This window comes from Eleutherodactylus coqui, chromosome 9, assembly GCF_035609145.1.
Source record: "Eleutherodactylus coqui strain aEleCoq1 chromosome 9, aEleCoq1.hap1, whole genome shotgun sequence".
NCBI classification, from domain to species: Eukaryota; Metazoa; Chordata; class Amphibia; order Anura; family Eleutherodactylidae; genus Eleutherodactylus; species Eleutherodactylus coqui.
In genome coordinates this window covers 42,268,886-42,296,708 of record NC_089845.1, presented here as the reverse complement: position 1 = coordinate 42,296,708, position 27,823 = coordinate 42,268,886, and the positions used below count along the sequence as shown (strand labels likewise).

General features: G+C 45.0%; 1 protein-coding gene across 1 annotated transcript in view; it reads left to right on the top strand.

Annotated features, from left to right (window-relative positions):
• The window catches only part of PXDC1 (PX domain containing 1), a 66,116-nt gene that overhangs the window by 33,240 nt on the left and 5,053 nt on the right, over positions 1–27,823 (top strand). The window contains exon 4 of the mRNA XM_066579284.1: positions 14,502–14,613. Within this exon, the coding sequence (XP_066435381.1) occupies positions 14,502–14,613 (112 nt within the window). The remainder of the gene's footprint in view (positions 1–14,501; positions 14,614–27,823) is intronic.

The window sequence follows — 27,823 nt, the reverse complement described above, 5'->3', positions numbered from 1 at the left end:
GCATACAAAAGAGTTGCACGCGCAGAGAATAGATTCCATTGATTTCAGTTGGTTTGATCACATGCATCTCGCATTCGTAATTCCCAGCGTGCTCTTATTTTCTGGACATTGGCGCAGGGAAAGAGCATATATTGAACTCATTAAACTAATTGGCCATTTCAATGGCTGAGAGCATCGTTACGGGGTTTTTTTTGCATGCCAATGTGCATGATTTGTATGTTCAAAAAGTACAGTAAAAATGCAGTTGCATGGCCAAATACGCAATGCCCATTCACTTTACTTTTTAGGCCCCCTGTCCATGGCCGAGGCGGTATACCGCTGCGGGGGAGCAGGTGGGAGCGATGACAGGTCTCAGCGGTGAGCCTATCTAGCAGAGGCAGACAGTGGGAAAGAACACACAAATTCTGCCTTTTTTACGCTACTCGCTATGTGGTATAAATGACAAGCTAAAGTTTGGGTTTTTTGCTACGGTTTTGGGGTGCATAGGAGTTTTTTGATCATTTTTATTGTGTGTTTTGGGATGTGAAATGAATCAAAAAAGCATTTTGGCCCCTTTTTTGGCTCTTTTTATCTTTGAAAACAGTATTTTTCCTATGGGAATAAATATAAAAGGGTCTTCCACTTATTGTACAGGTCACTACGGACGTGGCCATGCCAAACATGTATTTATTTTTTTTAAATTAATGCTACTGGGGCGGAAGATGGTGCGCTGCAGCAGTACTTCCAGGGATAGAGGCCGTGTTAACAAGTTTATGCAGCACCCAGTAAGGAAGTAAAGTCCTTTTGGGACATTTAAATGAAGTTTGGGGCATTTAAATGCCAGTGTCAGAATTATCAGCAGCATTTATATGGTTGGCAGCCACAATCGGAGTTATCTATGCCCGGCATGTATTGGGTGGGCTCTCTGCATACAAACCCTCTACATGTACTGTGGATATCTCTAAGGCCTCATGTCCACGGGGACAGATCCGCAGTGGGTGTGCAGCACGTGGATCCGTGCCCCGTAGGGATGCATTGGACACCCGCAGGTAATTAAATACCTGCGGATGTCATTTTCCCGTGAGGCGCGGATTGCGTGTGCGGGAAATCACCCACAGCATGCTCCATTTTAGTGCCGGTCTCCCACGGCTTTTATTGGAGCTGTATTTGTGCTGTGTTTGGGACCATGGGAAAGCAGGCATTCAAAGAAAAAAAAAGTGTGGGTGGCATGCTGCCGGCGTGCCGAGCATATCTGCTGGGCCGAAGAAAGAAGATCCGGCTGCGCCGGAGGGGAGATCCGCAGCGTCCGGACAGGTGAGTATTTCTGATTTTGTGGTCTCATGTCTGCGGGAAAAGAGGGACCCGCAGCAGGATTCTGCATGGAGAATCTATGCGGGCCCGAATTTCCCTGTGGACATGAGGCGTAAGGGGTTAAAGGGGTATTCTGGGCATTTACTATTAAGAAGTCATCTTCAGGATGGGTCATCAATAGTTGATCGGCGGTGGTCCGCCGCCAGGGGTCCCAGCTGACCTTCTGGCCTGCTGTCATCGTAGAGGGGCTGGATATTGTCATTCAGTCTGCAGTGTAATAGAAAGCATCACTTCCATTGGACGGACCGAAGGATAAACTGATCGGCAGGGATCTCAAGCGTCAGACCCCTGCCAATCAACTGTTTATGACTCATCCTGTGTAGCACTACTATAAGGTCCAAATTAGTTGGCAAGGTGGCCATAAATGTGTGCGAATGACTTGATTGTAGTCTTATGGGAGTTGTAAAACACTTGGCTCTTTCAGCAGTTCACATAAACTACAAAGGTCTTGTCCTTTCTGGGGTGCCAATAGTCTGAAGGGGACCCTCATCCTGAAATTGAAGCCTTAGGTTAATGGAAGTGGAATAGCACCTATCAGATATTCATGCAATATATTCCACATATACAGTAAATATCTTAGAGGGTAATACCCTGTAAGTTGTGTTGCAGTCCTGTGGTACAATTTCACATTGTGAACAGTAACGGTTGTGTACCTCAACTCTTAAAGGCTATGGAAACGTTTGTGCATGAATATCAATACACATATATCATACTAAGTCCCTGCAGAAAAAAAAAAATACACTTATCTGTTTGTCTTTTTGCATTGAGTTTTCCTGATACATTTTGAAAGCCTCATACTTGAATGTAAGAGAGCAGCCTGCAAACGATGTTTCTGGCTTGGGGGGTGTCCCAGCCCTGATCAGCTTCCATTGATTATTTACAAGCTCAGCTTTCCTCCCCTCTTTCAGAGGCTGTGTAGCATAACCACACCCACTCAATACTACACAGACATCTATCTCTTCCTCTCTCTGAGTATCTGCTGGTCTGTTCCCCTTCACTGTATAAGAAGGAACAATTAACCCAAAGTGAATTACAGCCCTCTGTAATAGTAACTTTTTCTGCTCTCATCTACCATCCCCTGGCGGTGTCATACAGCCCTATGTAATAACTCAGTGGAAAGGTAGTGAATGCATGTTTACAGCAGTGGAGCAGGCTGCAGGATGGGCCGAGAAACGACCGGTCCCTTTATTCTGATAGAATATGCTAAGTCCTCCAGTCTGCAGCGCCATGGAAAACAAGCATATAAGTCGTATAGTCAGACATTTTTAATGAAAACCAATTACAAAAAGGCCTTGTCACGTTCAACCTGGATGCGTTGGATCTGTTACCGACAGATCTCTCGCAAATACAAAAGAACAAATGACAAAACAAGAAATAGAACCAAAATGTGGGAAACACTGTTCCTATATAACCAAACTCAGAGAAGTGGTCTGCCTGAAAGCAGGACGATCGTCCTGATAAGGTCAGCTCCACTGTCTTCATCTGGGACCTAGCTATCCCTGATAAGGAACCTGGAGAAGATGCACTAAACACAGTACAGAACACAACACTGTTCACACACACCGGACACAGAACAGGACTGCACATAGAGCACATGCCTGACCACTTGCACAGACATAACACACTGTTCACACCTACATACCAGGTTGTGCATATAACAGGAACACCACACAGAGCTCACATGTATACAGATGCTAAACCATAGCCAGTCCAAGTGTCCTCACACCAGGGGAATAGAGAGTCAGCCACTGTGCTGACATAGGGGACAGTATTAGGCATCACCCATCTGTCACACACATAAGACATCAGACATCTAGAGGCCGCACCTGTCAAAGGGAAGGGAAGAAAGGGTCTGCATAGGATGCAGATGGGGGCTACAGGTGTCCAGACCGTCTTCAGGGGAGGAGAGGGACACTACAGACAAGCATGCACACCAGCTCTGAGTGGGATTAACACAGAGTACAGCACTAAAATAACCTGCAATCTCTCACAAGAGTTCGCTGTTATTTATCTGCTGCTGACCAGGAGGATTGGCTGCTGGAGTATGCAGCACAATTAACCCCTACCTGTGAAGGTACGCACAAGGAAGCCTGTAGAACCACAGGTCCCAGAAGCACAACCTTAACAGGCTTCCAAAGACACATTGATTAAAAGGAAAAACAGAGTGCAAATGTGTACATAACTGCCTATTATGCGCATACATTTTGCGCACACCGGCCTAAGGCCTCCTTCCCACGAACGGATTTACGCCGCGTAAATTCGCGGCAAAAATCCACTGCGTGGCCCCCTGCTATTAGGTTCTATTGAACCTAATAGCACAATGCTCACAATGCGTAATTCCACCGCGGAATTACGCACCGTGATTTCTCCCGTCCTCACCCGCAGCATGCTCTATTTGCTGCGGGTGAGGACGGGCTGTACGCGCTGACGGCTTCCATTGCAGTCAATGGAAGCCGTCCGTTCACGCTATCTCCCGCTGTAACCAGCGGGAGATAGCGTGAAAAAACGCTTCCCCGCCTACCGCCGCAGCGTCATTTGACGCGGCCGGCGCGTCACGTGACGCGGTGGGCGTGTCACACGACGCGGTGGGCGGGGAAGCGTCTTCACGCTATCGTCCGCTGGTAAGTATAGGGGCTCTGGGGGGCGCCGTGACGGGCTTCACTGCGGAATATTACGCGGCGGAGCCCGTCACGCTCGTGGGAAGGAGGCCTAAATGCTATTAAATGCAGCTCAGGAGAGATTGCCGCCCCATAGTCAGGTACAGACAGCAGAATAACAAATGTTTCTATTAGGAAATTAAAAATGAATGGAAAAGAGGAACGCGCGTCACTATGTGGTTTTAATTAATAAAAATCATTTTTAGCAATATAATCTCTTTAAGCTTAGTATGACCAATGCCTGTGCGGATGTCTGCAGTGCTGCCTGAACCTCACCACTAGATGGCAGTGCAGATACGTTCTTATTAAAGCTCATCTCTCCAGTGATTATGTCAGTACTAATGAAACACAAGATCCGCTGTCACTGCTACATCTCACAACTCCAGCCAAGGTAAGTGAGGGACATTTGGGATAGGTTAATACCATAAATGTTTGGAAATGATTAAAACATAGGAAATAATTTGACCATTGTTAACTGTAACACTCGGGATCCTGGACTATGTAACCAAAAATAATGGCCTCTACAGACACAGAAGTAGATCTTTATGAGCCTTTAAATAGCATTTCCACCTAAAATCCCTAATGAGCACGAGTTGTTCTCTTCATTCATCTGCTGCTGGGAATGCTGGGTTGTCACCCGGAGCGTTCAACAGCAAGTCTCTCTAGTTCTGCATGTATACAAGAGCTGCAGATTCTGCAGAACTACTTAGATTTTACATTGAGGAGGCTTGGAATGATTGATGACAACTCTTGTTTTCTATCCAATGTACTATACAATAAGGGCGCGTTCACACGGGACGAAAATGCTGCTGATTTTCCGTAACGGAAAATTCCGCAACAGAATCCCCAGCATTTTTGCATCAAAATCCGCAGAATTTGACTCGGAATCAGCTGCAGTTACACAACGGATTTCAGCTTGCATAAAAACCTCCTCTCACAAGGAATACCGTTCGCTGCCAGTCCCAAAAGCACTGCGCACCGCCACCGTTACTGAGTGCCGCCACCACTGGTCAGGTGATGCCACTTCCAGTTGAAAAGTCTTGTAGTTGCTGGGCAATGTATCCCTAGTGACCTGCAATGTTCCCCCTAAGGCTTTACATGGCTGAGAAAATCGCGTGACATTTGTGCGTTGCGAGACGCACACATCCTGCATGAATATGGACCCCATTCTTTTGAATGAGATAGTAGACATGAGTGATTTTCATTTTTTTTTTCCTGCATCGCGGCGTGGGAAAACATTGCGACCTGTCCCATTGTTTTCATTGGGGCGACACAGCATTGCACAGCGTGCGAGGTGCACGTAAGTGCAATGCAAAGTGTACCCATTGCAAACAATAGGAAACACTCTGCGATCCTTTTAGCTGCGGCAGAGGATCGCTGCTTCCCTGAACTGAAAAAAAAACCTGCCTCGCATCTGTCAGCGCGTTATTGGGTCGAGTTTCATGGCCCAATATCGCACTCGCCCGTGTAAAAGTAGCCTAAGCCAGTCTCACACAACCAGATTTGAATTGTGGACTCCGCAAGTATACGATCCACTGTAATACGCGAGCAATTAAATGGATTGACTGGCGCAGTTCTGATCACCTTTGTGTGTCGAATTGCGTAATCTGCAAGCAGAAAATAGAACGCAGTATGTTCCATTTTACTGCGAATATACACGACATATAGCCCATTGTTCTCTATGGTCGTGTATATATGCAGCGTCTGAGGAGATGGCGGGTAGATAAGGATAATTATGTCACTGTGGCGCTACCATCTCCTCCCCTGGGGGTAGCTCGGGACCCGTCCAAGTTACTGCTAGGGAAGGTCACAGGAAAAAGTAACCAGGAATTACGTTAAAGCTCTTTGTCACTTGTGACGCCACTGTTCCATCCTCTGTGGGGAATCTCGGTGAAGCAAATAACTTCCACAATCAGGGAAAGTTACTGGACAAACCAGGAATGGTCAGTAATGTCCGTTTACTGAAACTTCGGCAAACCCCAATTTACAACAGTAGTTTGGCACAGTTACACTTGTAATAAATTTAGAATGCCTTTGCACATAGCATGGTCTCTGTGTGTCTGGATCCTCTTGACCGGTCAGTACCCCTTTAATTTGGAGCCCGACAGCATATGAATGAAACCTTTGAATTTCCCTAACACACGCATAGAAGGTGGTGTGACAGGGAGGACATTAGGGGTAATCCAGACAATCCACAGTCCTAGTTATCTGTGTGATCCCGCTCCTGGAGACTCTCTCTCCAACTCTCCGGTCAACACTCATGCTTCCGGTGCCTTTTCTCTCTCAAGCAGCGGACCTTCTCTCTCGTTCAGTGCTTAGTGGTAGCACCGGCACATTCTGGGTAGAGTAGGCCCAGGCCAAGCAGAAGGGAATCACCCAGCTTCCTCCATTCTTTACACACAGACCGATCAATGTCTGTGGGGTTCAATTAGCAGACTTGTCAGAAACACTGCCTCAGACTAGAATGCACTCTAAGGGCGCCTACCCACTTGCGTTGCCGATTTTCGTGCGTGAAAAACGCGTCGTTTTCTGCGCGTTTTTTGCGCGTTTTTTGCAGCCCTCCATTGACAATCATGGGTGCATTAAGAGAAAAATAAGGACACATATGCAACTGACAGTTCCTATGTGAAAAAACCCCACGAAACGGAAAAAAAACCCCAGATGGACAAGAACACATTCTATACTAATTGTTCTTGAGAAAAAACGCAAAACATCACAGGAAAAAAAATCGCCAGTGGGTGGGCGCCCTAAGGGTGACTACCCACTAGCGGGTTTTTTTCTGCTGCAAATTTGCTCCTATTTTTTCTTCCAATTGTCAATGGGACTTCCTAATGTTAAAAACGCAAAGTTGCGATGCGTATATTGCGTCGCGTTGCGGTTTTCTTAGACTGCCTCTCTTTGACTTCTCTCTCTTTACTGTACTCTTCTCTAGCATAGCATCTTTGCAACCACATATATATAAAACATAGTCACATGACACACAACATAATACATCTTTCAGACATAACCCAGACATTAACCCTTTCCAGTCCAATTTGTATCCTGGTTTTCCTAGGGGGCTTACTCTTTTTCTGCCATTATACAACGGCGCTATCTGCTGGCTAAAGCCAGTACTGCATGAGGTGACACGTTGGATAGGCTCCGACAGCAGAGAGGCTGGCAATATACAGTAAGAGAACCCCGACTGATGCCTTTCAACATTGGAGCTGTACAGCCTTAAATCATAATGTCTTCAGACGTCAGACAGTGGATTGGAAAGGGTTAACCCATTCAGTGCTGTAGAAGTGCAATACACATATCAAATGCATACTACACATAAGACAATGGCAAGAGACCTACATATAACAATATGGAGGGCCCCCACTAACTCTGGGCCACTACATATACCCGCAGCTCATACACAATTACATTACATATATTTTTTTAAATAGTTAAATAGAATAAAGACTATAAATTTGGTATTTCTGTAATCGCACCGACACACAGAATAAAGTTATCCATTCCATCCTTACTAGATGGTGAACGCCATAAAAACTAGGCTCAAAAGGCAATACATTTTTTGTTTAATTCTTTATTTATTTATCACCATCAGCATTCCAAATATATGCAGATGAATTGTATTTTGGAATTGACCATTTACCAAATATCGTATGAACCAACATAACAGTGATAGAATCCCCCCCCATATCACATATAATATCACATTTATTAAATCAAAAAAGTCAGCATCCCTCCTGTAACCTATAATTAGTCTATACTATCATTTATAACTGTGAACCTGCCATCCAAACATCGCCGTGTGTAACACCCTGCATAACAGACAAGACACATTAGGGGGATCGACAAAAAGAAAAGCAGACTTAAACAACAACAAAAGCGGAAAATATAAGGCCTCATGTCCACGGGCAAATTATGAATTAGGATCCGCATGCAAATCCGCACCCCATAGGGATGCATTGACCACCCGCGGGTAGATAAATACCCGCGGATGGTCAATAAAAGGGATTTTAAAAAAATGGAGCATGAAAAATAATGGACCATGCTCCATTTTCGTGCGGGTCTCCTGCGGGGACGGCTCCCGCAGGCTTCTATTGAAGCCTATGGAAGCCGTCCGGATCCGCGGAAGACCAAAATCAGAATATACTCACCTGCTCCGGATCTTCCCTTCTTCGCGGCTTCATCTTCTCTCCATCGCGGCCGGATCTTTTTTCTTCGGGCCGGCGCATGCGCGCGGCACACAACCGATGTGCCGTGCACATCCGCCGGGCCGAAGATAGAAGATCCGGCCGCGACGGAGAGAAGATGAAGCCGCGAAGAAGGGAAGATCCGGAGCGTGCGAGAGGCGAGTTTATTCTTATTTTTATGCCTCATGTCCGCGGGGCAGGAGGGACCCGCTACCGATTTATCCATGGAGAATCCGTAGCGGGCCTGATTTTCCCCGTGGACTTGAGGCCTAAAGCCTCACGGGTTGATTAACAAACGGAACTCCTCCGAGTCCTGAAACACCATTCAGTGGTACCAGGTCTTCCAAAATTTCGCTTGTGTACCTCTCAATGACTCTGTAAAGTCCTCCATTTCCATGATCCATTTGATTGTATTAAGCCACAGTGCCACCGTGGGTCTCTAAAATCTAGGAATGCAGGATCTCGCCACGCTCACCAAATAGCACACCACTGATTTTTCTTTTGTACGTTAATAAGGGGATGTAGGAGGAAGAAGGCCGGAGATTTAGGTAGGGGTAATGCCTGAACTTAGATGTAATCCGCCACACCTCCGCGGGTTACATCTAAATATGTAGCAGGATCCCCTGTTCCATCCCGCAACTCCAACACAGGGGGGAGACCGATGGGAATACCTTATGCAAGTGGGAGGGCACCCTGTACCACCTAGAGAGAACCTTGTATCCAGATTCCTGAACCCTACTAGATATAGAAGAGAAATGTGTGATTGTAAAGATTCTTTCCCTTTCCTCAGGGGTGAGTGTGATCCCCAGGTCCTCTTTCCATCTCTGTATATACCTAGCGGTGAGGTCTCTGGCTGTGTGTTAAAGGGGTTGTCTCGCGGCAGCAAGTGGGGTTATACACTTCCGTATGGCCATATTAATGCACTTTGTAATGTACATCGTGCATTAATTATGAGCCATACAGAAGTTATTCACTTACCTGTTCCGTTGCTAGCGTCCCCGTCTCCATGGTGCCGTCTAATTTTCAGCGTCCAATCGCCCGATTAGACGCGCTTGCGCAGTCCGGTCTTCTTTCTTCTGAATGGGGCCGCTCGTGCCGGAGAGCGGCTCCTTGTAGCTCCGCCCCGTCACGTGTGCCGATTCCAGCCAATCAGGAGGCTGGAATTCGCAATGGACCGCACAGAAGACCTGCGGTCCACCGAGGGTGAAGATCCCGGCGGCCATCTTCGCAAGGTAAGTAAGAAGTCACCGGAGCGCGGGGATTCAGGTAAGCTGATTATGGTTAGTCTTTCCCACTAACAAATCCACTGGTAGCCATTGGCCATCCTCTAGAAAATGTTCAGCTCAAAATCTACCTCCCATGACCCAGTTGCGGAAGACTCTATCCTCATTGACCGGCAGGAACACCGGGTTGCCCAGGACCGGTAACATAGGAGATGGTTTAGGAGAGATATCTGCCCTGGCAAAAACTTTAGTAGCAATTAGCATTGTCGGGCCAATTGTGGGGTGTCTTGCCAACTCCGCTGGTACCTGTCCATGTGTCCAAGGGAGCGCTACAAGTGGCATGGGTGCAAATGTCTGTTCTAGGGCGATCCACAGCTTGAGGGCCGGGTGTCTGTGCCAGTCTATTATGCATACTAGGTGAGCCGCCTGATAATTTCACAGGAAATTTGGGAGGCCCACGTCCCCCTCCCTTTCTGGTTTAGACAATGTATTCCGCGTTATACGTGATGGTTTGTATGCCCATATAAATTTAGACATCAGAGAGAATAGGTGTTAGAAAAATTGCATCGGGACATGAATAGGATGGGCTTGAAACATGTATAATGGCTCCTGTTCCGAACCATGAAAAAGTGCCTTTGGTCCAGGCGTCTTAACCCTTTCCAATCCACTGTCTGACGTCTGAAGATATTCTGATTGAAGGCTGTACAGCTCCGATGTCAGAAGACGTCCGGCAGGGTATTCTTACTGTATATTACTGGCCGCTCTGTTGTTGGGGGCCTCTCCAACATGTCCCATACCGCAGCACTGGCTCTAGCCAGCAGATGGCGCCATTGTATAATGGTAGAAAGAGAAAGCCCCCTAGGAAAACCTGAATCCAAAATCGGATTGCAAAGTCCTACCTAACCTTATTTAGGAGAGTAGGGAAATTTGCAGAGTATAAATCTTCAACTCCTGGTGTGAGATTAATGCCTAGGAAGGAAATATGGTCTCTTGCCCACAAAAATGAGAAGGCGTTTTTAAGTTAATTTACTGTAGATTGAGGAAGGGAAACATTAAGTACCCCTGATTTTTGATAATTGATCTTGAAATTGGATATAGTAGAGTATTGATTTATTTCCACTAGTAGATTGGGTAAGGTGATTCGCGGATTGGAGACGAAAAACAAGAGGTCATCCGCGTAGGCCACGATCTTATGTTCCGTGTCCGCTAATGTAATCCCTCGTACGTCCGGATTGGCACGAATATGTCCTAGCAATGGCTCCAGACACAATATAAAAATCGGAGACGAAAGGGGACAGCCTTGTCCCGTGCCATTTGTGATACTAAAAGGGGGCTCAGAGCTGGCTGTTTACCCTGACTGACGCCGTGGGACAGGAATACAGACCTGCGAGCCATTGAAGCATATTAGGACCCACCTCCCATATGAGTCACGGTGGCAAACAGGAAGTCACAATCCACCCTATCGAATGCCTTGTCTGCATCTGCAGACAGTAAGCAGACTGGTACGGATAGTTTTTGAGCAAAGTGTATCATATTTATTGCTTTTGTTGTATTATCCCTAGCCTCTCTAAGTGGGACAAAACCTACTTGATCTTTGTGGACCACATGTTGTAGGAAGGGGGAGATCCTGTTTGGCAGGATTTTGGAAAACAGTTTCAGGTCCACTAGGAAATACTTGAATTTTCTTCCCTTCGTCAGCAGTGTGCCGGCATGTGGGCAGGCATCTCCTTCCTCTTCAGCATAATACCACCAATGGATCCTCTTATTGAGGGCAGATAATACTGCTGCCATCGCCGCACCCAACAACATAGCCAACAGCAATGCTGCCCTCATAGTGCCCCCAAAACGCAGCCAACAGCAATGCTGCCATCCTAGTGCCCCCTTTACTGCCCCATAACGCAGCCAACAGCAATGCTGTCATCACAGATTTGTTGCAAGAAGTCCTTCTATACCTGTGAATGGGGTTGTGTCTGCAGCTAGTGAATGGCTTTCTGCAAAGCATTTCCAAATGGATGTTCTGCATCCTCCCTGCCACGTCTGAACGTGCCCTCATTTGTTCTAATTCTAGCACTGGCATTCTAGTTTGGTGGCACAGTAATAGAGGCATAGCTAGACATAGAAGCCGCATGTGCCATATAAGAAGGCACCAGTAATATAGGTGGCACATGATTGGCAGGGGGCACTGTTATACATTTTCCATTGACACCCGCAAGCTTTACGTTAGGCTGCTTTCACACGGCTGAGATAATCGCGCTAGATTTGTGCGTCGTGTGACCTCTTTGGAATACATGAGCGTTTGATTTTTTTCCCGCGTTGCAGTGTGGGAATTAGAATCGCGAGATGTCCTATAATTGCGCGTTACCTCTGAATGCCTTGCCCATTATTTTCAATAGGGTGGCGAAGACATCGCACAGCGCACAAGTACGATGCCGGGCTTCTCACTGAAAACAATGGCGAACACTTGCCCTGTCGGAGGAGCACTACTTCCCTGAAGTAATGGGAGGTGATTTTGATACAAAAATGTCTCGCATCCCCAGAGAAAATCGAACGCTCCCGAGCGCGATATCGGTCTTGGCCTGATATCGCACTCGCCCGTGGGAAATTAGCCTTAGATCGCTCGCCATAATGTAATATAGCTGGTATAGCTGATTTACTATAAGGGCATTTTCACACAGCCGAGAAAATCGAGCAAGACTTGTGCGTTGCAAGACGCACGAATCTCACACGAATATGAACCCTATTCTTTTGAATGGGATCATACACATGATTGTGTCCCCCCCCCCCCCCCCCCCCCCCCCGCATCGTGGCGCAGGAAAAGAAAAATCCTAACACATCCTATCTTTGAGCATTTCCAATTGTCTTTAGTGGGGCCAGCGGCAGTATGGCACCGCGTGCTAGGTACATACAATTGTAATGCGATGCCTTCCATTGAAAATAACGCCTAGCATCTGTGGGAAAATCGCATGTTGGCAACCGCGATACCCGACCTGACGCCCCTCTACACGGGCCGAGAATCTCCCGATTCTCGTTTGCTGACGGAAGCCGCTGATTACTTCATCAGATGATTGTTTGATCTCGGGCAGCCTGGTTAGACTGCATGATTTTTAACGAGCGCTAATTGTTTAGTGTTTCAGATTTCTATATGCATATAAAGAAGATGGACTAATACCTCTGCAGCGCCACCTACTGGATGGCAGCATTCCTGCAAATCAATGTCCGACCCTTTATACAGGTCGTTGTAACAGGGATTGGGAATTGTTATAAAGACTTGTATAAAGGGTCGAACATTGACTTGCAGGAATGCTGTCATCCAGTAGGTGGCGCTGCACTTGTATTGTTCCATTTTCCTTATTTGCATATATTTCCCAGAGGAGCATGCATGGCCTTATAAGTCTCCTTAAGGAGTGATGATCCCCCTCCTGTCATTCCTATGTAAAACACTGAACGATCCGTGTTTAAACGGCACCATAAGGGCCCGAGCCGGTGCTGGTTTCTATACTGGCCAAAACTGAATGATGAGTGAGAACCTCACAATTTTCGCACATCGTTCAGTCATCGGCTTGTTCGTGTAAGTAGGGCGTAACTTTTTGAGTTGGCTTCTATTGATGTCTATAGAAGTTGTTGATGCCTGGCCTCTACAAAAATCAGACTGGCTTCTGCCGGGGTCCAAGAAGCTACCAAGTCTAGTTATCTGTCAGTCCCGGATAGAATTTGATGTCTGGCAGATGAGACCAGGATACAGTCTGAAATTACTTCAGTAAACCATTGTAACTTTGAGAGATGTACAGGGGGTGGACAAAAATACGGAAACACCATACTGAATACATGCCTTAAGTTACATGGGATTATAAAGCCTATTTCAATAATACATGTAGAGACTGATTTTAGGTGAAGGTAATACGACACAGGTGCTGCCGGGCAGGAGTGAACATCTCCTCCAACAACAAGGTCCATTGGTCAGGTGTTTGAGCCACTCAGCTACTATAACCAGCTGGCTCCCAAAAACCTCTCAGAGCAGGGCAAGAGGTGAAGTAAACACAAATTTGATGGGAAAGCTCTCAGACAAGCAGGGGTCAAGAGGTCAGCTCAGTTGTAATGATTAAAATTAGGGATGAGCGAGTATACTCGCTAAGGCACTACTCGCTCGAGTAATGTGCCCTAGCCAAGTATCTCCCTGCTCGTCCCTAAAGATTCGGGGGCCGCCGCAGCTGACAGGTGAGTTGCGGGGCAGAGCGGGCGGGAGAGAGAGATCTCCCCTCCGTTCCTCCCTGCTCTCCCCCGCAGCTCCCCGCCCCGCAGCGGCACCCGAATCTTTCGGGACGAGCAGGGAGATACTCGACTAAGGCACATTACTCGAGCGAGGAGTGCCTTAGCGAGTATACTCGCTCATCCCTAATTAAAATTCAATGCCTTTTTGTACGGGACTTCCATATTTATGTCCACCCCCTGTATGTGCTGAATAAATGTATTATTTATTTCTTTGCATTTCCGCTGAGTCTGTAAACTTATGTTACTTCTGTAGGAGGCTAACACATCTGTTTACATGGAGGACCGCAAAGTGTTACTCAGGATGGCGGTGACTTTGTAGTACCCTTCCTTCTCTTGTTTACAACTATCGAAATTGTTAGTATTTCCCATTTGCTATCCGGCCACAAATTTACCATGACAGAACTAATTCCATAGCAGATGTGGAAGGCAAATCCTGAAAAACTGCATGACAGCATCCTTAATTCGGGGGTCTGCAGGGAGTAGAAATGAGCCTAATTGCCTCTCTGGGTGGGTAAGAGCTCATCATGTACATATTATACGGGCAGGGATTGGAGCTGTACAGGGCATCGCAGTATGTATGTAACATAGTATATTAGGCCGAAAAAAAAACACATGTTCATCCAGTTCAGCCCCCCCCCCCCCCCTCCTCTTCAATGTTGATCCAGAGGAAGGCAGAAAAGAACAACTAATAGGTAGAAACCAATGTTCCCCATTTAAGGAACATACATGATGATGCGGATATTTTAGCTAATACAGAGTTGTTACAAAAGATTTTTTTCTGTCTTTAAGTTTCATAAGTTTTTTTTCTTTTTTTTTAGAAATCATGCGTTCCAATGGATTTTGCTTAGCAAACACAGAAACCATAGTCATCGACCACAGCCTTCCACATGTTAAAGACCCCGACTTGGATGTAGACTCAACAGATCACTTGTGAGTATGCCACACACTGTGTATAGTGATACAACTTCTTCTTTACTTCGTCTGCTAGTCCGGACCTCTTCTGCTGCTGCTTCCTCTATTCTCTACATAGCAGTCATTGAGCGCTATATAGGTTAGAAGAGGGAAGGCAGAAGCGGTTCTAAACTGTGACTGTCTCCTCCTCCGGGTCTTTGGCTGTTTTTGACAGCCGAGCACCTGAGCTGTTCTTGCTAGATTGCTGGAGCGTTAAACCCAAGCTGTGTTTTCACTATCAGTCGGGATTAAAGCCCCGGACCAAATGCCGTATATTTACACCACTTGGTTAAGCTATCCATGTGTCCGCAGCAGTGGCTGAGGGTGCTTTTCCACGGGACCACCTGTTGGGTGCCGATGCCTGATAGGCCGTTCCAGTGATGGTCGTTCTTGAGCTTTTACAGAGGAAGGTTCAGTAGTAGTGTTTATAGTTTATTATCATATGTGCTTTTCATCATGTGTGTAAAATCTGATTTAACATATTCAGTGCCTGACATGTCTATACTTAACCCCTTAAAAACATCTTTTAATAGCGGCCATATTATTCTGATGCAGCTGCTGTAAAAAGGTGACCTAGCACGGGTCTCCCAGGGGAAATGGGTGCTCAGCTGTTAGATAACAGCAGGGACCAGACAAATCTCCCATCTCTGCTGTTTAACCCTTTACATGCCGCAGTCAATGCGACCACGGCATGTAAAATTCTAGTGGGAAGTGGCTCCCTCTTCCACCTATCGGACCCCTGTTATTTCGATGGGTTACTATGGCACCTGGAGACTTAAATATGGTCTCCGGGTCTGCCAGGTACGGTGGCCTATGAAACTCAGCCTCTGACTGAGCTTCATTGGCTATATAATATACTGCTATACTGAAGTGAATGATAAAATGTGGTAATGTTCCCTAGTGGGACAGAAATAAAAAGTTTAAAAAATATTTTAAGGTTAAAAAAAATAAAAAACATCACCCCTCCCCGCCCTTTACTATGTTAAAGAAAACATTTTTTAAATCACACATCTGCGTATCGCTGCGTTCATAATGACCCAAAGAAATAAGTTAGTACGTTTCCTAACCCACACAGCGTATACCATAAAAAAAAATACAAGAAACATGGCAAAAATAGCTAATTTTGCCTATCTTGCCTTACAATAAACAGATTAGAAAGTGATCAAAATGTCACATAGATCAACAAATGGTACCATTTAAAAAGTACAACTCATCCCACAAAAAAGAACCCTTTCACAGCAACGTTGACAAAAAAAATGTTAGGGGTCTTTAAATGCAGCGATAAACAAAAAGTGCATTTAAAAAAAAAAAAATTGGGAAAAAGTTCCAAAAAAATAAAAAAGCTATATTGACGTAAACGTATTTGCCTGCAGAATTAATTTAACATATTATTTAGGGTGCATTCCCACTAACGTATATCGGCTCGGTTTTCACGCTGAGCCGATATACGTTGTCCTGGTGTGCAGGGGGGGGGAGGATGGAAGAGCCAGGAGCAGGAACTGAGCTCCCGCCCCCTCTCTGCCTCCTCTCCGCCCCTCTGCACTATTTGCAATTGGGAGAGCCGGGATGGGGGCGGGGCTAATTCGCGGAACTTAGCCCTGCCCCCGCCCCGCCTCTTTTCAGTGCAAATAGTGCAGAGGGGCGGAGATGGGGCGGGAGCTCAGTTTCTGCTCCTGGCTCTTCCATCCCCCCCCCCCCCCCCCCCCCCCCGCACATGAGGACGACGTATATCGGCTCGGCGTGCAAACCAAACCGATATACGTTCGTGGGAATGCAGCCTTATACTGTACGGTGAACGCTGTTTTAATTAAAAATAAAAAACATGCCAGAATTGCGGATTTTGTCAATCTTGCCTCAAGAAAATAAAAATGGAATAAAAAGCAATCAAAATGTTATATGTTCCCAAAAATTGTATAAATGAAGACTAAAATTCATCCTGCAATAAATAACAAGCCCTCATAGTGCTCTGTCAGTGGAAAACTAAAAATACCATGGAATGCGGCGACAAGAGAAAATCTTTATTAAAGAAAAAGTTTTTTGTGTACACAAATAGTAAAACATAAAAAAAGTATAAACTTGGTATCTCCGGAATCACATTATTTATTTTGCTCACTGAACGCCGTAAACATAAAGTCCCAAAAACAAAAACAAATAGCAGAATTTATTTTTGCCCCCTATCCCTCTAAGGCTGGATTCAGACGCCGAGCCGATATACGTCGTCCTCATCTGCGGGGGGGATGGAAGAGCCAGGAGCAGGAACTGAGCTCCCGCCCCCTCTCTGCCTCCTCTCCACCCCCTCTCCGCCCCTCTGCACTACTTGCAATGAAAGGAGGCGGGATGGGGCGGGGCTAAGTTCCAAGAATTAGCCCCACCACCACCCCGCCCTTTCCAAATAGTGCAGAGGGGCGGAGAGGAGGCAGAGAGAGACGCCGTATATCAGCTGGGTGTGAAAATCGAGCCAATATACGTTCGTCTGAATCCAGCCTAAAGAAAACAAAAAAAGTTTAATAAAAGTTATACAAATAAATGTACCCAGAAATGATGCCCTTCAAAAATATAACTTGTCCCGCAAATAAACAAGCCCTCATACGGCTGTGTCAACTGAAAAGTGAAAAGGTTATGGTATTGGAATGTTACAATAAGAAGAACTGAAAAATGAGTCGCTCATTAAGGCACAGACAGGCTTTGTCACCGAGGGGTTAAACATTGCTGTGTAGTATTACATGCATGCTCAATAGCTGCATGTGTCCTACTGCATTAAAGGGCTCTCCTAGACCGAAGCACGGCAGACCGCTATCAGACTCCAAGATATTCCTGCTTTTGCAGCCGACAGGGAAGAATTACCATAGGAGTTAGACACCGGAGGAGTGATTTGTGTCTGCCAGCGCTCTCCAGAAGAGGTACAAAATAGCATTACTAGCTTAATATTATTCCTTCCACCTGCTGGCTGGCTGATTACAATGTAGCCAATTGATTGGTGTAATTACTTGGAGCAGTGCGGTGGGTAGTGACACTACAGAGCGGGTTATGTGCCTCTCGCAGCAAGAGACATGGCGATACTCTGTGCCAGTCCTGCTGGATCAACAACAGGTCACCTCTTTGATGCATTCAGGACATTCTTTGGATGTTATTTAACTCCTTGACATCACACTGAGCAGTTCTGCACTAAGTGAACTTGAGTTGCGTTGCCGATGCAGAAAGCAAAAAATGGGTCCGGACAGAATGTGTTTACTTGGCCGCTGCCCAAAATGAAATCATTTGATCATGAAGGTGCCAACATGTCTGCCACACGCTGCGCCAATACACATTTTGGCACTTGAGAGAAATGAATTCTTAAATTATGTAACATCTGATTGAAATGTAACATCTGATTGGCTACAACTTAGGGCGCTGGATGACGTCACTGGGTTTAGAGCATTTTTTTGTGAGTTCTGGTCATTAATGGAACCTTAGTTTTTTTGTTGCAAGATCTGATTGAAATGCCTGAGTTATATTTCTGGTTGAATATGCCCCTAAAATCATCTTTTTTCACTAATTTTGCAGCTGTGATGTCGTAAGACATAAGTGGGTATTCATATTATGACGTTCGAAAGTTCTAGCATGTATCTTAAGCCCATGGTTTCCGATGGGTTCTTTCACATGAGTGATGTTTTGTAGTGAGATTTGGTAGCCCATGTGGATGCGGCCTCAGTGGTATGTTATATCTTTCAGTATATGCCATAACATTAGAAACAGTTGGGGTCCAACATATAATACCACCAGTCGTCCATAGAATGAAAGAACCAAAGACCTTCTAGCATTTGTCCTAAAAATTGACTTGAAGGGGTTGTACTAAAATAGACTTTTATCACCTATCCTAGGAATATGATCAATAGGGATCTCTGCGCTGAGACCCTCATTTACCCAAAAACAGACTTTCCGTGTCCCCCTCTTCTTGTCCCTGCACCCACCAGTAAGATCCTCATCTATGCCAAGAACAGGGTTTCAGTGTCCCCTTCTTCTCATCCCTGCTCCCACCAGTGACTTGTAGATGGAACAGAGTGGCGGTCACACGTATGCAACAGGGCTGACAGAAATACCAAAACACAAGCGCTCAGCTGTCTCCATCAGCACCACGCATGTGCGACCGCCACTCCATCCAAGCTCTTCTCTGTGGGGGGCTGCAGTTAGCCCACAATGAGGAGGAAAGGGGGCCATGGGACCCTCATTCTCAGGATCAGTGGGGATCTCAACGATGAGACCCTTACTGATCAGTCTGATTTGGTACAACCCCTTTAACCAGCACTGCAGACCTTTATTCTGAAGATTGTTGGACATCAGTGGTTGTCCCTTCCAAACAGGAAGCCATGGAATATCCTAATGATGGGACATTACTTTCTACGATGGGAAAACCCTTTTAATCTGTTCTCCTCTTCCATAAGTTTAACAATGAACAGATACAAATGTAGATGTTACCATGCGGTGGTTGCTGGTCCTCCCGGGGCGGCGGCGTGCAGGGTCCCGCGGTCGGGGCGTGTCCCCTTGGCTTGTTCGGCTGCCAGGGCCGCGGGTGCCTGGCCGGTGTCGTGCTGGTGGCGCACGCGCACCTGTGAGTGCAGCTGCCATCCACGAGCTTCCTTTTTATTATGTTCTGTTGGGAGTTGGCTGCCTCCCTCTCTCAGCCCCTGGGCGGAGGCTTTTGTTTAAAGGTCGGGCAGAGACTTGCAATCACTGCCAGTTATTGGTTTCCCTCAGTGTGCTAGCTAGTCTGCCTCTGTTGGCCTCCTGCCTCTGTCAGCTTGTCTGCTATACTTTGCTATTGTCTGCCGGGTTTTTCCATCTGCCTCACATCTGCCTTTTCTGTCAGTATTCTACCCTTCCATCCAGGAACGCCAGCGTCCCTTTTTCAGTCCCTAGTTAGAGTAGGGACCGCCGCCATGTTGCCCGCCTGGGGTTACCCAGGAGTGGAGACAAGCAGGCAAGGACAGGGGTTGTGGGTAAGATCTAGGGCACCTGGGCTGGCGTATCATGGGTAGTATACCGTAACAGTAGAGTCTTGTGTTCTTAGTGACAACCTGATATGTAAGACAGGGAGATAACTATACAGCTATACTATTTGTTGGCTATTTGGTTTTTACATCACATTAAGACAAATGAAAATCTATTTCAGCGGTCTACACACAATGACTCCCTCAGGACCTTTTATGTATAGAGATAGCGCAGAATTTATAGACTTCCTTGCCTCTGCCCTTTATCCTGCTTGTCTTACAGGTTTGTCATGGAACAATATAATATCTGGCGGCAGCGCCATGTGCTTCCTGTTGTAGAAAACGTCAACTGTTGATCACCCATATGGAAAGTCAATGCAAAATTGGGACAGCTCCCCAACAAAGTGTGCGCTTTACAGTGGCTATATTGCAAAGAAAAAAATACCAACAGGGCATAACGGCACATTGCAAGCGCCAAGAAATATGCCAACATTAAATATGTGAATATTGAATTGCATTAGTGATATATTTATTATGCATATGAGTTTGGGGTTCTCGGCACACATTTTGGTCAAATTATAAGACCTCCCCCCCCATCTGCACTGACCAGGCGACGTAGATGGGACCCTACACTGATGGGCTCACCTCTCCTGGGTCACAGGCCTACAAAATGAACATAGAGTAGATATCGTACAGCAGTCTCTGCTCTAATTAAAATCAACCTTGGGCAAATATAGATGGCTATGTATAAAGTCAAGATTAGAATTGAGTGGGGCAGAGGGCTAAATGCAAGGATATAATTCTGTACTTTCAGAGACCGGCCATATTCCATAGAGCAGACATGTAAGAGTGCCTCTACACGGGAGCGCTATGTACTAAAGAGTGAAAGTGGAAGCATTACTTCCACTATGCAACCCAGCGATCATGTGACCACCGGCTGTTCCCTGTTACCGCAGAGCTTGCAGGGTCCTAATAGACCCTGATCGGCTGTTAGTGACTATTGTCACTACAAGGGGATGTTTTCCCCTGTAACTGGGGCTCCAATGACTGCTGCTCCTATGGATGCCCCAACTACAGGGAAAAAGTACAACCTTAAGGGTAAAAAAGTGTGAATGACCCCTAGAGGTCTTAAATGACATCATGGGGTCATAGATGGTAAAAAAATATAGTTACAAAAATAAGTTAAAAAAAATAATTACAGAATAAAATAAAAATATATATATATATAAAGGAAAATGACCCACCGCCAATGCCAACCAAACCCGTTGCCCGTATGTGCCTTGTAATGCAAAACTATACAAATTATATCAAAACAAAATGAGAAACCCATTCCCATACTTTATTTTAGCGTAAATATGCTATTTTTTCTAAATAACTATAAATTTTTTTTTAAAAACAAACTTTTTTTTTGCTTTTTACCCCGAATAAAACTAAAAAGTCAGTGAAAATAGGGCAGTAAAACCACCGTATGGGTAAAATCCCTAAAAAGTGACGGGTCCCCTAGGACCAAATCACCCTGGCCCTTAAGGGGTTAAAGGCCAGTGCAGCAGCAGTATGTTAAGCGGGAGAGGGTGTGAGTAATAGGCCACAGAGCTGAATGCATCATTCATCTGTAACAGAGTAGGAATAAAGATATCTTATAGACAATACACTGTTCCTGTTTCCTGGGCTCTAGGGCCCCTGGAGACTCGGATACGTCAAGGCAAGACTTGTTCTTCACATCCGAAAAGTTTGCTAACTAGGCTATAAACAGTTATATACACAGCTGAAATATTAGTCTACCAGGTATAATAAGAGGCGATAACACCCCTAATACTGTCTATTCACCTCGGGGCATGCATCACTCTTAGGACTTCTACACCGGCTGATTATGGGGCGTGAACATTCGATTGCCGATCACCGGGTTTTGTAAAAGTGCAAATGATCATCCAATGAATGAGCAAACACTTGTTGGTCAGCTGATCAGCTCGTCGATGTGAGCATGAAAATGCCGACTGGTCAGCTGTATATCTCCTGGTGTAAATGGGGGGATGTACAGCCAACCAATGACGATCATACCTAGTTTCCCTGAATATAAGACATACCCTGAAAATAAGACATAGCATGATTTTCCAGAATTTTTGAGGATGCAAAATGATTTTTCAGGCTTTTTGAGGATGCTTGAAATATAAGCCCTACTCCAAAATTAAGCCCTGCTAACAGTTAATTAAAAAACTCAATTTAAATAGTGTCCAAGCAGCTATACATGTAAAAAAGTTAAACCTTTTTGAACAAAAATTAATATAAGACACTGTCTTATTTTTGGGGAAACACGGTAGTAACGAATGTTTGCCCCCATGCCAGCGGTTTTCTAGCCCGGCTAAAATAAATCTAAACGAGCACTAATTGACATTCTTTGTCACTTTGGGCAAAAGGGCCCTTACTCTAAGCTTCATGTGTTTATATAGCTGAAAGTTCAGATAAGTAGGGTAGATTAGAAATACAGTTCACATTCCGGATAACTGGCAGCAGACCTATTAAAGGGCAAATATAATTGAGCATAATGATATAAACCCATACAAAGCGCTGTGAAGTGCCAGAGAGGAGATCTTCACAATGTGACACGGTGGAATATTAGAATCTAATCTTATCTGTGCCAGGCAACCTCCGCTTTGTTCCCATTCCTCCTTTGATCTCCGGCTCTTCATCTGCTGACGTGCTCAGAAATATCTTAGAAGCTTCCGCTGGAAATGTCAGTGGTTTGCAGCAGATTGGAGAGAAGTGATTACTCCGCTGCCCACAAAGAGTACAATTAAGGAGTGTGGATAGTTATATTCTAGTTATATACTATTCAAGAAAAGAGAAAAAAATGACGAATGTATCAGATTTGGGAAGGATGAGATACGGTCATATGAAAATAACGAGGGTTGGTCATGGTATACGGCACTTCATGCACAGGGAAATGCTGTACGGACGCCATACGATGGCACACGGCTCTGTTTTTCGGATATTTGTGGAACTCCGTGCGCTGTTGTACGGTGCCTCCTTGAGGCGCTGTATTCTACTCTTAAGAGCATTGTTCGTGGGCGAATACCTTCATAACATGGCATGTGGTTGAGCATCCACATTTTCTTGCAGTGGCTTCATAGAATATCACAGACATAAATAGCCTGGACTTCCGACTTATACATTGTAGCAAAGACAGACTCGGATGTGAATTAAAAAGTTGGTGTAGGTGCAACCTTCTTTAAGAGAATCACAAGACGTTAGGTTCATTTTAGTTCAACTCCTCTGTTGTTTTTTATTTTGTTTCCTTTTAACCAACATACATAGACGTGTTCGGTGACGCAGCGCCCCTTCCTCAGTATTCTGGCGGGAATACACATCCAGGGATTCAGTGATGCGATGTGTGTTTCAAAAGCAGAGGAGAGGGGGAGTAGAGCTGGAGTCAAGCAAGAGGAGTACCATAGCTGGGTATTTAGAAATTGACATTCCTAATTAAGGATAGTACTTCTTCCCAAAATTAGGTCAAAACCTGACACCTCCATAAATGTGGATTATGGAGCCTGAGGAACTGCAACTTCTCCAGCACAAATTTCTTAGACCTGAGGAACATTTAGTGATTTTGACTGGAGTGAATTACCATCTAGTTAGGAGCTTGTAGTGAACCTCTATAAGAGAGGAGCCAAGGGAGGATTTATCAGTACACTCCATCGCTGAAAACCAGTGGCTTAAATAAAATGTAGTAGATACATCTCTCTCCCAATTTAGAAAATGAGCTTTTTTGGATTCGCCCATAGCTCCTGACATGATACTGTATGTCTTAGGTACAAATGATTGACTGCCTAAAGCGTTTTTTGGATGTCATACAATGTAGTTTTGAAGGGATGGTAACTTCAGACATGTCAATTGTTTTTAAAAGGGAAGAAATCTGGAAAAATGTAAAAAGATCCCTACTTGAAATTCCAAATTCCAAACTGCTTTCAAAAAAAGGCTTAATTCTGCCGGTATGAACAAGATCTGATATAAAAGTGGCTCCTTTCTTAACCCAACTGGACACCCTCAAATCAGGAACAAAGTACTCAAGAGTCTCCAAAGGATTTTTACAGTACTTCCCTCCAAGCCCTGAATCCTTCCCCAAAGACAAAAATTTCAAGCCTGGGTAATAGCCAACATAGGGGGTAAAAGTGTCCCGGAGAAGGGAGAGTACAAGCCTTTACATTTGAGCAGGTCATCGCGTGTGCATATGGAAGTGGTTTTAATGGCCTATTGTTGTTTAAGTACAATTCTGTAGAAGGCCAACTGGAGTCTGAGGAATAGGAGTCCCAGTTTTTAATTGATTAAGAGCTGTAGCTTAATAGTAGGAACATAAATTTGGTACTTCTAGTCCTCCCTATCACGTCCGTGTGGCACACAAGCACCATACTCAGCACGGACGCAGGCTGACGTTCACAACCACTGCAGTTGATAATACTATGCACTGTAGAACAGTGCGCACCACAACAGGAGTACGAAAACCAGTATGTAAAGCCTGTGCAACACCAGAGTACTATACTCAGCATGGCATAAGAGACGTACACCACGCTATTCTGAACTCCAGGGAGAAGGAAGCCAGGCCCTAACCTAGCAGGGGGGTAAAAGGTCCCTGCTTAGAAGCGGAGTAATCGCCTCAAAGGAAGTGGCCCCACAGTCTTTTTCCTGGGCCCTGATTGATCCTATAGAGACCCCTGGAGAGATGAACCGAACAGTAAAGCTATACAGAAATGAAAACAGAAAATACAACTGAAAGTAAACCACAGCAACTTATCTGGAAGTAGCAGTACACCCAGCACAGAGGAGCTCAACTCTCCACTGCTCCTCTATGGAGCAGAATAAGCAGCATTAAGCAAAGGAAGGGGTGAGAATATAAAGCTACTCCACACCTGAGGACTGGCAGAGCAATTAGAGAACCACACATCTAACAGCACCCAGCAGTCTCTGCACATGGTACATTAACCCTTGTCCTGCATAACAAGGCGACAGGACTTGGCCTGCATTGAGGCCACCATGCCAAGACGCTGTCGCGACTGACAAGCCACAACACTCCCTGTTTGTGTTGAAGGTAAAAAATAGATGAAGCAATCCTTAATTTTTTTGGTTCCATATAAAATTTGAAAGTTGTATTTGAAATTTTCTAATTATTGAATGGGGAATGGGGACAGTGATTGTGCGGAAATACTAGAGGATTTTGGGAAGAATTAGCATCTTGTACAGTACAACACGACCTAACCAGGAGATCTCTTCGTTTAAGAGATGATTTAATTCTATTTGAATAGAAGTCAACAGAGGCAGGAAGTTTATAGAAACGAGATTTAGTAGAGGAAAGCATAGCTTAATCCCCAAGTACGGAATATTGTCTTGTTGCCAAAGAAAGGAAGATTCAAGCTGAATGGATTTTTTAAGTTCTTCTGGAATATTAATGCCAACAATTAATGATTTACTAATATTAAGTTTATAAAAAGAGATTTGGCTAAAGTGAAACAGAGTTATATGCTTCTCCTAAAGAATGAATGGGGGTCTGTAAGAATCAGTAGCACATCATCCGCAAACAGGCTTATTTTATGCTGCCTAGGACCAGCCACAATCCCTTTAACATTGGAGCTTGATCTGATCATTTCTGCGAGAGGCTCTATTATTAAGGAAAATATTAGAGCAGACAGGGGACATCCTTGCCGCGTACCATGAGTGATTAGAAAGGAATTCGAAAAAAATCACATCCACCAGCACCGTAGCCGAGGGGGCACAGTATAGAGCTTGATATTGCCGTGTAAGCTGAATTTATGGAGAGTAGAAAAAGCGAAGCCCGAATGGATTCTGTCGAATGCCTTCTCCGCATCCAAAGCAAGAAACAGGGAAGGCAAGTGAGAGTGTCCTGCTCTGAAAATAATCTGGTGGCATCTGGGGCTCGTCTCCCCCCTCATAAACCCCACTTGGTCATTGTGAATTAAATCGGGAGCACCACTAGACGTCTTTGTGCTAACAGTTTAGAATATCTTTTAGTATCACAGTTGAGCAGGGATGTTGGTCTGAAATTAGCTGGGGGGTCTAATGATTTACCCAGTTTGGGGATTGTAACTAAGGTTGCGTGGCGCATTTTGTCTAGCAAACAACCATGAGAATCTGCTGTGTTAAGAGTTTTAGCTAGATACGGAGAAGTAATGGGATCAAATAATTTGTAGTACTTGTTAGCGAATCCATCGGAGATTCGTGGTACCTCAAAGAATTAATTACTTTTGAAACTTTTGAAGTGAGAATGGGGGCATTTATCTATGTAAGGCGATCTGGGGGAATAGTGGTGGGCTTGATTTTTTTTGGGAGAAAATCATTAATCAGAGAATTTGTAGGTTAAGACGTCGAAAGGTCGTCTTTCAAATTCTACAGTTTAGAGTAGAAGTCGCTGAAATTCATCCATAATATGTATTGGATGAATGATCTTGGTAACTGAACTCCTGGATGCTTTCGGCTGTCCATGTTTGACTGTAGTCACCATTCATTTGGAGGGTTTATTATAAGAGGCATAAAATGAGGCACGAAAGAATTTTAAATCTTTTCACATTCTTCTAAAAGCAACTTTCTAAGCTTCTTACGCAGACTAAGACGTTGATTACGGCCAGAATTGGAGGGAAGGACCTGCAACTCAAGTCCTGTTTTGTTAATTTGCACATGGAGGTATCTAATACAGGATTGTTTTAGTTTCTTATGTTGTGAGCTAGTTTAGATAAAAATGCCCCGTATGAAAGTTTTGTGAGCATTCCAAATCGATAGAGTCAGTCTCGGGCTCGTCATTAGGTAGGAAATATTCTGTAAGTTTCTCAATTTTTTTATAGTGGGGAATTTTCATAAGGAAGACATTATTTCTCCAGGACCTAACATTATTTAGTGGAATGTCTCAAGATGCAGTTAAAGAAATAGCGGTATGATCAGACCAGGTAGAGGTGCCAATTGATGAGGAGGTTATCGAGTGAAGTGTCACTCTGTCAATTAGGCCCATTTACACACAACGATTATCGCTCAAAATTTGCTCAAAAGCCATCTTTTGAGCAATAATCGTTGTATATAAGTGCACTGACATCGTGCGGTTTTCGTTAAGCCGTCGCTCATCGTTGTCTTTCAGCTGTTGAAAAACAAACATGAGTCTTATCAGGGATTCACAGCGGGATACAGCTGATACTATTGTTTCAGCTGTATCCCGCTCCCTGATGACAGGCTGGGTATGAAGAACAGAGCGGTCCAGCTCTGTTCTCCATACCCCGCTCGGAGGGCTTGGCTGTATAACAGCCGGGCGCTCCGAGCAGAGAACAGCTGGATGCAGAAGACAAGCGGGCTGTTATAGAGCCGAGAGCTCTGCTCCGAGCAGAGGATGCAGAAGACAAGCGAGGAACAGTTGGATGCAGAAGACAAGCTGTAAATAGCACAACGATTATCGCTCAAAAGACATCTTTTGAGCGATAATTTTGTGTCTAAATGGGCCTATTTGTGAAAGAGATTTGTGCTGAGTGGAATAAAACATACATTTCCTGGAAGAGACATTTAGGCAGTGAAAGGTGTTGTATAGGGCCTCTTTATGAAGCCAAGGAGGGAGAAGTCCTATCGCTATGACCCGTTGAGTCTAAATCTCTGTCAGGGACAATGTTGAAGTCTCCGCATATAATAGGTTTGCCTGAGTGGAAATTATGGATCTTTTTAAGCTTTTGAGCTGGTAGAGAGTCCTCCAGTCTAGGTCTCTGCTTTTCAGGGCTTTCTGAGGGTGAAGAGACCGAAGCCACATGTGAGGCCTGTGCCATATGCTTGGGTGCCATCTTAGCCAAGTTTGTAGGGCTGCAAGAAGAGAAATAGGCCTTTTGTTCACTCATCAGGCCTGACGTAACTGGAGGACTGCATTGTTGAACGAGCTTTGGCGAAGAGCCTGGTGAGCTTTGTAGGAAGTTGCGTTGAATTTCCTTGCCGTCTTGCAAGTTGCCAAGCGAGAAAGAGCTGTAGGCCTCAGCATGGAAGTTTTGACTGGAACTGCTAGTGGTGAAAAATTTGGTGAGGTGTTTAAGTTTGGAAGTCTTTATGCAGAGCATCACGAAGTTCCATGGACAAATGTGATGGTTTAGGAGAATGACATGCCCACAGGTAAGCTGAAATTTCTGTGGAGAAGGAGAGAACCCAGCAGGGCTCAGAAGGAAGAATCCATCTTCGTCCCCATGCAGGCCACACCC